The 14,818-nt window shown below is 42.2% G+C and overlaps 1 protein-coding gene across 1 annotated transcript in view; it reads right to left on the bottom strand.

Annotated features, from left to right (window-relative positions):
• Nucleotides 1–1,419: 1,419 nt before the first annotated feature.
• Nucleotides 1,420–14,818, bottom strand: part of CTCFL (CCCTC-binding factor like) — a 311,708-nt gene continuing 298,309 nt past the window's right edge. The window contains exons 6-8 of the mRNA XM_069650133.1: nt 3,644–3,804; nt 2,148–2,330; nt 1,420–1,449 (exon numbers count right to left, since the gene is read on the bottom strand). Of these exons, the coding sequence (XP_069506234.1) occupies nt 1,420–1,449; nt 2,148–2,330; nt 3,644–3,804 (374 nt within the window). The remainder of the gene's footprint in view (nt 1,450–2,147; nt 2,331–3,643; nt 3,805–14,818) is intronic.

Genomic DNA, 14,818 nt, shown 5'->3' with positions numbered 1-14,818 from the left:
CAAAACATGTGTGTGGGGAAAAGCCCCGCACATTTTAGAAAAAAACGTTTACAAATAAGACTTTTATTAGTCATGAAACCTAATAAGATTAAATAACGGCACACAACCGTACACAAACACAAAACAGATCAAGGACACAAAGAGCAATAACTTATATAATTTACACCGTAAATAAGGCTACATTGTTAGATAATACTATGCAAAATAAATGCTATTTAATTCATTTTACATGAAAGCTTCTAACAGATGTTTGTAAAAGCATTTCTTAATTTTAAAAAGCTTTTCGGAAGCCTCTGGGCAACTGGCACCTTCAATCACACTGTACTAGTCCAGAATTAAATAAATGCGTGTCATTTACACAATCCTGTAGCAAAAAGATCAAAACCAACGACAGGACACCTCGGAGCGGGGCAGAGCTTTGTGACTCAGTTAAATCCATCCAGCTTTTCAGTAAAAACAACCTGGAAATAACATCAATTGAAATTCATTGCATGTAAGTTTTAACTATTCATTGTGTCGACAAGCAAAGATCTAAATCAGAGCAGGAAGTACTCTATGCCTAGTGCACATTCATTAAAGGAAAGGACCTTGTCCTGGAAGAACAGAATCAGTCAAAGTTACCAAATGCGTGATTTGGCCAAATTTCGGTTGTTCGAAAATTCCGAATGGCCGAAAAGTTCGACCAGATCACGTATTCGGTGCTGGGGGCTGTGGCGGTGTCCCCCGCCCTCTTGCTCACTATATTGTGAGCAGGGGTTGCGGGGATGTCCCTCACAGCCACCCCAAAAATAAAAGAAGTAAAAAAAAAAGGAAAGGACCCTGCAGCACCGGTTTCCGATCACGTAAGTGAAAGGAAACAGGTGTTGCAGGGACACAGTGAATCGGAAGCAAGGTAAGTAGGGGTGTAGGGGTGTGGGTAGGGTTGTGAGCCAAGTCCGAAATGTTCAGGGGAGAAAAGAGCAAAGGTTATTTCAGAAAAAAAAATCTTCTGTCTTTTCTGCCTCGAACATTTCTACCTCGGTCTTTCAACCCCGATCTGGAAGAACAAATCTCTCAAGAAACGGGGGTGGGGGGGCGGAGACATAGGCACTGATGGGTCCTGGGAACTGAAACTGGATTTCAGCAATGATTATACACTATGGAAGGATGTAAAGAGAAGGACATTGTGCAGTCTAAACCAATAAAAGATGAACTTGAGGAGGTGGAAGACTGGCGCAGAAATTGTGCCTGCTTCATTGGGGCATTATTCCCCACGCAGTTAGTGTGCCTTTAGGCTCGTCTTTATGAGCATCTTTGAATAAAGGATTGGCCTACAAACATTGTGACCCAAATAAATTAATTGGTGATGTGGGGCAGCCCCCCCAGTACATAAAAACGGTTAAAAAGGCACCGTATGGAATGTAGCGAAGGCACTGGCTCTTATTTCAAGGTGCGTCCAGTGGCACAGGACTGGTGCAAATATGAGAACATCCGTCATATTACCTAGAGTCACCATGTAGGGCACCCAGAGGAGGGGACGTACCGTATCCGCGCAAGAGAGCCAGGATTGATGCAGCTCTAGACTTGTCACCAAGGGGAGACTGTAGGAGGGAGTCTTTCTAGTTCTAGGCCAATAGTCTCCAAGGATTCTCAACCTTTGGGTTCTATCCAGGACACTCTTCCTTGGAAGAATCTGTGTTAGTGTGAGCTTGTGTACATCATTTATGCGAATGGCTTCTTTTCACAAATTGGCCAAAATTATAGTCTTTCGTAATGTCCCTTCCCTTCTTAAATCCCTTTCATCATCTTTTTCTTTTGTTAACCCTTTTGTTATGTTTTTGCCGCCTCACAGCACCAGATCTACCCCTAATTGACATTCCATTCCCAGGTGGAAGTGTCCTCAATGCATAGTTGTCCTTCTTTTGTTTTCGTCATTAAACGCTGTGGAGACCGTCTGGATATTCAGGAATGTATATCGGAGAGGGCCTGAACACAAGTACCGAAAGTAAGAAAAAGGGAGGAAACATCCTCATGAGTCATTACAAATGCGCAATATAACAAAACCTGCACACAAATCAACGTTCCTCAATATACATACATGAGAAAAATCCCCAAAGCACAAACAGGTTGGCGATATGACAAAAAACCCCAGCGAGGCAGAATCTCACCCAACGAGTGAACTCCTTTCCGCAGTAGACACATCCGTGAAGCTTTGGCACAAAGTCCGGGTCATGGTGCCTCTTGAAGTGGACGTCTAGGAGCTGCTTCTGCCTGAAGCACTTTTCACACTGCGTGCAGGCGTACGGCTTCTCCCCTGTGTGTATGCGTTTGTGCATCTGCATGTGACGCTGCTGCATAAAGAAAGGACAAAATGTGTAAATAGCAGGACTTGGAATTAAGAGGATATACCAATGGACTACAACCATACAACAAGCTCAAAGTGCATCTTTAATTCCTTATTAAAGACAGAATAATATATTTACGATGAATCTACAGACCTCTCTGGAAGTCCGACAGGGAGAATGAAGCACATTTGTTTGGTGGTGTCTACTCAGTTAGGTGCGATAGCATCCAAGATGCATGAAATTATATGATAGCCATCAGGTGGCGACATTAAGATTAGATAAGCAGGATCTAAAAGCAGCTCCAGAGTATCAGACATTAACCAGTGAGCAGGAGCTACCACTGGGGAACCAGGCGCTAGTACATAGCTTTACGCAAATCTACCTTCCAGATAAGATGCAAACTTAACATTTTGCTTATTTTGTGCCCCCTTATACTTTAAATATCATATCGATGTGTCCTAATTCTTCTTTGTAGATTGATCCAAATGAGTTAAATTCACATAGGTGTGTTTGCTTGGCATCCGTCGGCCTGGGGAGCCAAAAGTAGCTCCTTTTAGCTGCTGGTGCTAAGCTAACCGGGTGCTTCTAGCTCCAAGCAGAAGCTAAATAGCTCCCAGCGATATCAGGTAATATTATCCTCACCAATAATATCGCCATATATATGGACATGGGGTAAGGCCATAGGCCATATTATTAGTGGGGATAATTTATGGGTTTATTGGGACGGGGGGTTGCGGGGGTGTCCTCCGCTCCAGTAAAAAAATTATGGGAGTTGCAGGCATGTCCCCCGCAGGTTCCATGGCTTAATATCGCTGCATAAATATGGCGAGATTTTTGTATGGCGATATTTTTGCGGGGATATTAACACATGGCACCCTCCCAGCTGCCCTCAATTTTGAACCATGGTCATGTTGAGGTGAGATGTATTTTTCTTTTCAAACTGCTGTTAATTTGCGCTTTAAAACACTTCTAAGCACTATAGATGGTCAAAATAACTCAGAAACAGATGCATGTGTGCCGCTTTTTATTATAACCGCTCAAAAAGGACTATGAGGGATACTAGGGTATATAACATCTGAAGCTCCATTTCAAGCAATTGCAAAGCGGGCGTTATCACAGTCCCTCATTAACTATTCCATAGTGAGATGCGTAACGCTGTCACCCATTGAATGGATCTGATTATTACGTCTTATTGCATACTACTGAATAGAGCTGTTCTGCGGACTATGACGTTCTCCTCGCTACCACTCTACTGTGTCAGGTCTCTCTTGGCCTGTAGCAGTCACCGGACCAATGGCGAGATCATGAACGCGTAGTACCTGCTTGCACCTGTACTTGCACTCATCGCAATGGAACCTTTTCTCTCCCTTGTGTGATTTCTGGTGCTGCTGCAGGGTGTAGCGCTCATGGAAGGCCGAGTCGCAGTACCGGCACTTCATCGCTGTATCGACGTGCGAATGTAGTTTTCGCAAGTGAACACCTGGATGAGATAAAATGGGATACATTAAGCATGAAAAACGTCTTTCCCTTTAGCACGCCTGACCAGTCACATTTTTTCAGAGATCCCATTAGGAGGTATAATAACCCCCAGTATATCTTTATGCCAATAACATCATTGACACCAAAAGTAGTTCCCAGACCCTGAGAAGTGGCACAACTGCCACATCACATTACGGGCAATGAGCTGGAGGGGATGGCAGGAATGGTTATTGAGGAATCTGTGGGAACGTCACTGGGCCTGATTTGCCAAGATTTGCACTGCAGCAAATGAGGCGATGCCGATGAGCCTCTCTGAATTGCACCTGCTACCATATACCTGATTCTCAAAGCCTAAAAAAGTGGATCAAATATCAGAATGCATGGAGCACCTTTGAGATGCTCAAGCGCAAGTGCGATTTACAAAGCTTTGCTTAGATGCATCTCAGAAAAGCTCAAGGCATCTCCAGTTTCGCTCCAGTTTTAGGCTTTGGGAAGCACCAGGTGCAAATCTGATTTGCTCCAGCACAAATACTGAGGAATCAGGACCACTTTGACCGTCATAAAGAAAATGACGAAAGGTAAGTAAATTCTACTTCTAAAGCATCTTTAGGCAAACTGCATCTCTTCAGATTTGGCCTATGAATCCCATGACCCTTCACCTTGGACTTCGCCAGCTAAGGATTATTGGAAATGCAGTCCAAAACGTCTGTAGAGCCGCAGGTTGCCTATACTTGTTCTAAAGGGTGCCTTCTGCCCACAGATTCTGCATCTCATGAAAGGCTCCCAAAACGATACCAGATACAGAAGAAGAAAGAAGGCCAGCTACCATACCCTACAGGAGGAACTTCTGAAGAAAAGAATGCCCAAACTCCACACACCCTCCCAAACGTTTACACAGGGGCCCATATCGCAACCATCTGGCTGACCTCCATGCAGAACGGACACGGCTGCTAAACTGCTGGTAGACGGAGCCATGACACCTGAATTCAAACCTCAACCTCAATTCTGATTCGACAAGACTATTCAACAGCAGATGTTTATTGCGGTTACTGCTTTTTCTTTTCTATGACTAACAAAACGGACAAACTGCTGGTCACCAACCATGCATTTCCTACTCCTGGCATCATAACTACAGAGAGGTTTATTATGGGGTGAACACACTCCTCCTCCTGAGATGCGCGACTTCTGGAAAAAGGCAGATCAATGCATGGTCTTCTGAAAGGACATGGCCTTAGGCAAGAGAGAAGGTACAACTCCAACAGTCTCCATCCAGAACACAGGGGAAGGTTGCTCAACACATGATGCCCACAGTTTAGAAATGCACCTAGTGTTGTGTTGGCTGTCATGAAAATCCCTATGAATGTAAGCACTATCAAGGAAAACAAATTTAAAAGGCCTCTCAATAAAGTCCTAAGAAGAAAGCCGAAAGGATTTCGGAGGAAAAGGATTCACCAGACCCTTAAGAAACTGCATCACAATTAGGATGAACCTACAGGCGTCAGGCCCGAACCCTTACAATTCTCTGGTTATCTGCTAGCATTCCACTCACACACTGCGGGCCTATTAAGGTTGGTAGCGTATAGCCGCCTCCTGGCATCACCAGAGAGGAATTCAGGGGCAAATTGTAACTCAGTCGACAAATGCTGTTCTTTTCCCTAACAGGCCTAACCTGCAAGGTCCAGCTTGGTTTGCACCTGTGGAATGTAGTGTGACTCATCAGACGCTCTCTGGTGCCAAATGCACACACACAGGGCTATGTTAATGCTGACTGTTCATCTGCCAGAAACAGACTGACAGCAACTGCTTGCACAGTCCAGGCTGATTCCAAGGGATACTGATTATTCACCACATCATGCAGTGGGAGGCAAGAGAACTCCATGCCTTCTCCTGGCAGTCGCTAAGATTTAGTGTGAGCCAATACTCTATCCCTACAGACTCCACATGCTATTTTCAAATACAAAAGGGAGGACGCAATTATCCCCGCCTCTCTGACGTACCTTGTGATGCATAAGTGCTCTCGCAGATGGTGTTCAGGCCTACTAGGGCAAAGCGAGCACTAGATTCTCCAAGAGCGACCAAAATAAAAGTCTGGGGCATGGACTGTGCTGCAGCTGGTACAGGAACACCCCCCAGCAAGCATCTGCCGCTCTGGGATTGCCTGAAAGTGCAAGCATGATTGCACAGAAAAAGGGTTGCAGCACGATTCAGGGAGATACTAGATATAGTGGCGTATCTCTTCCTTAATTGAAGGTTTAAAACCATGAACAAGATGCTGGCAGGTCAGGAAAGAACAATGATTAAGTACTACAATATCTACAACTAGGTGAAGCTACGAGGTTTAGATACAAAGGTTCCGCTGAGAAGTTGGAATATAATTATAATTGTTCTTTTATAACATGCTTAATAACCGGCGACCACTTTCGAAGCACGAACCGGGCATTTGAACCTGTGCTGCTCTGTGTTGTCTTGCTTCCAAGACAAACACGTTTTCCCTGAGCGATCCTCCCAGTCTATAGACTGTAGTCCTGTAATTCATACTGCGGGTGGTTAACAGCAGAACATTGTTAATTCACTTTTAATCCCTACTTATTGATGAAACATCAGGTAATACTGACCAAGTGCAGGATAGATGGTCTGCAGATGTACAATAGAGCCCGACCAAAAAAAAAGAGGTGATCACTGAAAGGTTTTGTATTAATCTTAATCTCTGGCAATGCTCTGGGCAACCCTCCAGACCATCGTTCATCACCTGCCACGTCATTACAAAAGGGTAAAGACCATATGCAAATCAGACTTAGTCCCACCCCAAAAGGGGGTTTCCAGCCTGAACTGCTTGGTCACATCCCTTCTGCACGAGACCACCAGCATCCCCAAAAATGTTTTGGCCTTGTTGGGTCTCAACAGTGAGGAGTAGCTTGGGTTTCTAGGCCCAGCAGGCATGGGACCCACATCTGGGCATACCCGTCCCACTCGGGGTGACAAAGCAAAACAAATGAGGTGATGTGCTGGAAGGTTTAGAATTAATCTTAACCTCTTGCATTACTCTGGGCAACCATCCAGACCATCCTTGTTCGCCTGCCAAGCCATTACAAAAGGGGAAAGACCATATGCAAATCACGCTTGGTGCCCCCTGAAAAGGGGTAGTCCAGTTGAAACTGCTTGGTCACATCCCTTCTCCACGAGACCACCAGCATTCCCAAACATGTTTCGGCCTTGTTCGCTGTGCCATAGGGAACCAAGCTGCACCTCACTGAAGACGCCCAACGAGGCCGAAACATGTCTGGGGTTGCTTGTGTTTCTGTGCAGAGGGCACCTGTTCTACCAGCTCAGCCAGGGCTACTCCCATTGGTGGACTGATTTGCTAATGGCTAGATCCCTTTTGCAATGGCGCAGACGGGCTAAAAAACATTGGAGTGGATGGTTGCCCAGAGCAGCGTCACTGGTTCAGATGAATTCAAAACTTTACACCCATCAATTTTTTGGTTTTCAATAGAGACGGACATCACAGTCTAGGAGTGGAAAGCCAACGGTGCCCTTACCCGGAAGGTGACCATCAACGCCTTGTTTTCTATGATACCTTACTGCATTTTAATGAGGCTTTACAAAACAACCCAAATGATAGAATCCCATAACAAAACAATCCCAAATGTACCGACTGTGGGACAGAAGATGTTACACTTCTACATGCACTCTAGGGTGCCTCAGGGCTGGCGGACCGTTGGTCAAAAATCAATCCAGACATACCTGGGAACCGGCTGTCATGGAGCTAGAGAACGCCCTTCTGAAGAGGTGGGGTTGACAGCGGGGCTCCCTTCTTTGTAGAGCAGGTTTTACAACCGCCCGATAATATTGGCCAAAAGAAGAATGCATTAAGATCGTACTCCGAGTTATACCATATGGAGAATGCCTCACCTCATACAATGGCATGGATGAATGCTTCAGTGGCCCTTCAGCAGAGCCGGCTGACATCTTGGGAAGAATGAAAGTACCAAATTAGGAGGAAGTCGCTACATGTGAATGGTGAGCCAGAATAATAGATGGGAGGTTGATGCTTGAAGCAGGCTTGTGGGTGATCAACAATGCCAAATCCTTTTCAGGGAACTAGTTTATGTTCCTTTGCATTTGTAATCTGCATTACTGCATCTATAACACCACTAGGTAGTCAAAAGATATAGGGGAAGTATCAGTTTCCGTTTGCTGTTCTAAAATGTGACATCTCATCAAAAACTATTTGCGATGACAACGTGTACATATAGTATTGGATGGGTGCTACGTGAACCCTGATAAAGACATATCTAAAAATAATGCTATGAGCTGGGGGTCAATCTGCCAATTTTCTACAGAATTACCACTGGCGGAATTACTGCTGCAGTCATTCCACCGAAATCCCCTATGGAGTCCTATGGACTCCAATTGAATGGGGACTAACACTGCTATCACCACTTGTAATCCAGTGGTAATACTTCCGGACCAAATGGCGGTAATGTTATTACAGTTTGGCGATATCTCTGCGTATTTACTGCCTGATACTACCGAAGTTGCAATGAGCCCCATTGTTCTAACATTTCAGCCTTTCAAGAGACTGGCATTAAGGAAGAGGATATGATGTGCCCTCTCCATGTAATACTCCACGAAGGGTTATAGCACAAAGGATCGAAAACAAAGAATCGAAAGACAAAATGGTCGAAACCAAAGGATCGAAAGTCAAAGGGTCGACAGCCCATGGACATAAAGTAAACTGGTCATTAGATCGAAACAAAAAGATCGAAAGTCAAAGGGTCGACAAACACAAAAATAATATACACGGGTCATTTGATCGAAAGAAAATGCAAGCCCATTGAAATAGCAATAAAAACAAAAAAGGGTCAAAGGACATGATAGTAAATGAAGAGTAAAGCACCTTGTATTAGACCAATAAACACAGCTGACGGTTGAAAACAAACTGTCAGTGCGTCAGGAGGAAAGTGACAGAGAGAGCAGCTGACCAAAACAACCGAGTGAATAGCGTACACGTGACTGGAAAAACGGTAAGATAAACACACTAAAGATTTGTTCACACAGTTTTATATTAGAAATGGGGAGGTTCCCCTCGACCCCCCCATTTTTTTTAAAAATCTTTTTTTAGAAATGCGAACCCTCTCAGAAATAAAATTATATAAATAAAAAAATAAGCAATTTGATCTTTTTTTGCCATTAAAATATTCCATATTACAACTTTCAACGTTAATGAAAAGATACTTTAACTGCAGACTCATTTACCAAAAATAATAACTGAGTGGGTGAATTCATTTATCAAATTTGATATTTCAGATACAGATCGATAAAGAAATGGAATTCATGAAATCGCAAATGGGCGCTTCGCAATTATCATACGAAGGGTATATGTACAACAAGGAATGCACACGAAATGAAAAAAGCTATTGGAAGTGTAAGGAGTACAAAAAAAATAAATGCAACGGCAGAGCAATAACTGAAGGAGAAAACATATGTTTAACTGGTGAGCATAACCATATGCCGGACAATACCACAGTTTTAATAAAGAAAACGCTTAATGAATTGAAAGAAAATGTAGAAATGAATAAAAATGAAGCAACAACTTCGATCATAGCCAAAGCTTATGAGAGGTTACCACTGCATATAACAGCACAAATGCCAAATACGAAAGTAGTGAAACGGAATGTAAATAGACAAAAACAACGCAAAGAAAACCTACCCATAGCACCACAAAGTTATGTAAACATGATTGTACCAGACGTTTTACAAAAAACAGAAAAGGGAGAGCAATTTCTGTGGAAATCATTAGAAATAAAGAGTGAGAAAAAGTTAATTTTTACAACTTTTCAAAATATAACACACTTGGGGAATTCAAACACTTGGCATGGAGACGCTACTTTTAAAACCTGTCCAGCACCATTTCTTTAGTTTTACAGCATTCATGGGACAATAAATGGCACAGTGATACCTTTAATTTTCGTTTTAATGCCAGGAAAATCGGAAGAACTGTACAGCTGTATATATAAATTAATTAACAAATCATTGCCGGAAAAAAAACCCAGAAACAATAATCATGGACTTTGAACAAGGACAAACAAAAGCATTTTCAAAAATATATCCAGAAACTCATATTCAAGGCTGTTTTTTTAATTTTAGTCAATCATTATGGAAACAAATTCAAAAATTAGGATTACGGACAATGTACATAGAGGACACAGAATTCCAGCACCAGATCAAGAGATTATATGCTTTAGCTTTTGTAAAAGGGGACATGGTTGTTAAATATTATGACACTTTGATTGCATCTGAATGCTACACAAATCATGAAGAACAATTATGTAATTTAATGGACTATATGGAGAGCACGTGGATTGGGCAACTAACGAGACATGGGACCAGAAGAAAGGGAAATTATGAAATACAAATATGGAATTGCTATACATCGGTGAAAAAAAACTGGCCAATAACAAACAACGTACAAGAAGGTTGGCACAGCAAGATAAATAAAGAATTCAACACCTACAACCCGAACTTATGGCACTTCATCAAAAGTCTCAAATGTGAACAAAATAGACAAGAAATAAAACTATCCCAAACACTATCACTGGAAAACCGACCAATAACCGCAAAAAAATACAGAGACTATGAAGAAAGAATCACAAGCATTGTAAACAATTTTTGAAAGTACAGAACCTATGCAATTCCTAGAAGCAGTAGCCTACAATTTAAAATGTTAATAACAAAAAAAAAGCAAACGCACCAAAAAAAACGCCAGCTCCAGGCACAGAAAACATGCACCAACTGCAGGAAACCAAATCCAAATAGCGACTCCATGCTGAATCCATCCATGGTAGAAAAAACCCAAATCCAAAAATGCGTACTCCAAGCCAAAAAAATCTGTAAAAGTGAAATCCCCCATGCAGGAAAAACCAGAAAAAACAGAAATCCTCACCAAAAAATCAGCCATCCGTTGTTGTGAAAAACCCAAATCCATGAACATGTTATCCAAGAAAAACAATCAAAGACACGATCCGGTGAAAAAAGCATCCAAGCAGGAGAAAAAATCCACAAAAATAAAAAATGCATCTGAAAATCCATGAAAAAGGAAAAAATCCATCAGGAAATCCAAGAAAAAACGGAGCGCGAGCAACAGGCATCCGAAACGCGAGCAAGGAACTTCAAAAAAGGCATCTACGTGGACTTACAAAAAGTAATATGTCAAACGTTACAAAAATTATACCGTTTAACGTTACTATGCATTTCAAAAATGATACAATAGCAACATCTAGTGTTCAAAAAGAAATACATTCTTCTAAACTTTTTTTTCCTTGAGCAAAAACATTTCTTATATTTAATTATTTAGTAAATAAAAGCACAGTAATAATGTATTTATTTAAAAAGTTAACTATTAAAATATTTTAAATGTTGAAATTACACATAATACAACAAATATATGTTAAATAATATATGACCAAAAACAATAATAATAAAAATATATCAAATACAATACCATTGTAAAGTGTATTTTTGAATCCATTTCGACCAAAATGAATGCATTTCGATCCTTTGACCATTCGACCAAATTGCAATTCGACCAAATTGGGTCGATCCATTGTCTGTCGACCCTTTGTCTGTCGACCCTTTGACTAGACACCCCACGAAGAGCAAATCAACAAGTCGAGCCAGTCTAAGTACCAGGCCAAGTACCATTGCGCACACTCCCAATCCAGTGGGCCAGGAGGATCACGTTGGTCCCAAACCTCATCATACTTCTCAACACAACAGGAATGATTGAATAGGAGTCAAAACGTACCATATTCACACTATGAAGTGCAAAGAAAGGTTTAAAGGTGATTCAGCCTGTTTTTGCACTTTTTTTTCTCTTTGTGGTGCAAATGATGATAATTGCAGAGGGGGACCTTTTGCACGTAAGTGAAAACATAACGGTCCCCTGTGTGCAATTTACTCTTGACAAATTAAATTTATTGCATTTACCATTCACATTGAGGGCAAAAGGTTTGACTAATATATAATAAAGTAATACATAGTAGAGGAGCAGCGTGGGACTAACATTAGCAAAACTCCACACATGCCAACATGGTGCTCAGTTTCCTCAGTTTTCATCGCGGGATGCAATTTTTTGCCTACAGGCTGACAAACAAATTGTAGCGATCACCCAACAGAATAAGTGAAATAGGAGGGCTTCAGCCCCGTTTCTGAGAGTATCTCCCCAATTAATAGCAGTAGCAACCCTTCTAAACTATGACACTGTTTGCTTCCAGGCCTCGTTGATACATGCGAAAAATGACTGCAGCGTCATTACGAGCTGCACAATCTAGCTGCTTTGGTAAGGACTACGCTCTCTATCCTGAATGCACAAAGCCAAACTTCAACTTTCAAATATGATGCAATAATGGTAACATCACACATTTCTCTTTAGAAACCAACACACATTCATCAAACTGGTAAACAAAAGCAACAAAACAGGTTCCCCCACGGATCCTTGTCCCCTAGACATAAACAAAACAATCCTCTCACAAGGAACACCCATTGACTACTACAGAAACATCTTCAACCAATCAATCTCAACAGGGAAAAGGCCACAATCCTTCAAATCAGCATATATCAAGCCGCTCCTCAAGGATACTGCAGGAAATGATAAGGACCTCTCCAATTACAGACCCATCTCCAATATCCCGTACCCAGCTAAACTGCTGGAAACATACATATATAGAACAACTCAAGAATTCATACAAGAGCACCGCTTATTGGAGTAGGAACAAGTAGGCTTTCGACCATTGAGAGGAACGGAAACAGCACTTCTCTCAATCTGTGATGATCTAAAGGTAAACGCGGACTCAGACAATAGTACCGCTCTGATACTTCTCAATATCTCTGCGGCATTCAACACAATTAACCACAACATCCTCATCATGAGATTGGAAGAAATTGGAATCGCCGACCATGCCTTAATATGGATCAAATCCTTCCTAACAAACAGAACAGAAACCATAAGGATCAAACCTTTCAAATCCAACCCAAGAGAATCCTCATACGGAGTACCACAATGATCATCCTTCTCCTTGTTATTATTCACAATCTATCTGACTCAACTAATCAAGATCATTAAAAGATATGGCCTCACCTGGTACAACTACACTGATGACACACAAATAGTCTACAAAATACAAGACACACAAGAAGAAAACACAACATTAGAGAGCTGCCTTCGTGAAATCTACAACTGGATGAACTCGAACTACCTCAAACTTAACCCAGGCAAAACAGAAATAATGATCATCACAAAAAACGGAGGAGACAACCACTACATCCCCTGGCCAACAGAACTTGGTACAACCCTAGGCCCATCGTCGATTGTAAAAACCTGGGCGTCCTGATGGAAAACAAACTTACTATAGCGCCACAAGTAAACGCTCTAATCAAGAAATGCTTCTTTCTCTTGCAAGTAGTAAAGAGGATGCTACCGTTCCTGTCATTCGCCAACAAAACACTCACCGTCATCGCTACAATACATCACATCAGCGCTGGAAACGCTACACTGGTTACCAATAAAACAGCGAATCAAGTTCAAATCAATGTGCATAACTCACAGAGCAATCCACAGGCAAGCCACAGAGTGCCTAAGGGAATAAATAAACGTACACTGCCGAACAAAGACACTCAGATCCAGCAGCGACATCCGTTTGGAACCAAAACCATACAACAAAAGAAAATTCTGATGATTCTCTTTCTCTCCGCTCGCCCCAAAAACCTGGAACGAGCTACCAAAGAATATACATAACACAAGAGATCACCTTCTATTCAGAAAACTCCTTAAATCTTGGCTCTTTACCCCATACCTAGAAAGAATGCCTATGGGAGCACATACACAGCTGAAACCATACTCAGAGGAAACCGATCCTCCCTAAGCTACCGCCCATCAACTGAAGTAAGGGAAGAACAATCTACGGCATACAAACTTACCAATTGAAAGATAGATAAGCTAGAATCATACCAAAGAACGATCACAGAGAGATCGGGATGGAAGGGTAAGGATGATATGTCAATAACACCTTAGTCTACAAAGTAAACACAGGCAGCAATGGATCACCGACAGGAAATAGATAGGAAGGGAGCAGGTGATTATAAAAATACACCAATACCAGAGTAGGGGACAATGCACGTCTCAACTTGGTACACAAAGGTCGAAAATAACACAGCTGGGAACTTGCCACGCCATCACTCCAAACAATGAGACGGCCAGAAAAGAAAAAGAGAAAGAAAATAACTACTCCAAAGGACAACTGGATACATAGAACAAGAATTGTAAGGACTAGCAGACATATAACCCACTAACCCAAAAGCTCACATTTCTGCATACTTACCTCACACAAAAATCCACACAACCACCTTCTCGCACAGCAAAGCGCACGCACTTCACCACACCGCAACAACAAACAAACAACACATAAATTGCACCAACAGCACACGAGGACTCACACCGATCCGATATTCACACCCACGCTCCGTGCACAGTGAAAACCAAACTGAAGCTGCCAGCAGGACATCACCTTTCTCACTTTCCCACTCCCTCTTCACCCGACTAACCCCACTCCGCTTTCTTGTTTGCAGATCCACCTGAGCAACTGGGGACCAATTCCATTGGTGACGGTGCACAGTACTAATACCTTTAACATTAACATTAGATGCGACACAGTCTCCAGGCTGGTCTACTTCACCATTGCATGGTCAGAGCGTGCATAGACGGACTTGATCGCATTCCTGTTGCTCTCGACAGAGAAAGTGATTGAAAGCATTTTATATTCCGTACTTTTACTCCGGCATCTATGTTAGGCATGTTATCAGCAGTGGCATTTCAATGCATATCTGGCATTTCCTGCCTCATAGGACACAAGAAAGCCGGGCTATAAAAGTATGAGAAGGCCATTCACGGCCAACACTTAATCAGCACTTAAGGGGCTCGGACTAAGACATTTGTGTGTAAGACCCACTATCACACA

Source organism: Ambystoma mexicanum, chromosome 3p (assembly GCF_040938575.1).
Source record: "Ambystoma mexicanum isolate Mex_15411 chromosome 3p, UKY_AmexF1_1, whole genome shotgun sequence".
Taxonomy (NCBI): domain Eukaryota; kingdom Metazoa; phylum Chordata; class Amphibia; order Caudata; family Ambystomatidae; genus Ambystoma; species Ambystoma mexicanum.
This window is presented reverse-complemented; position numbering and strand designations above follow the sequence as displayed.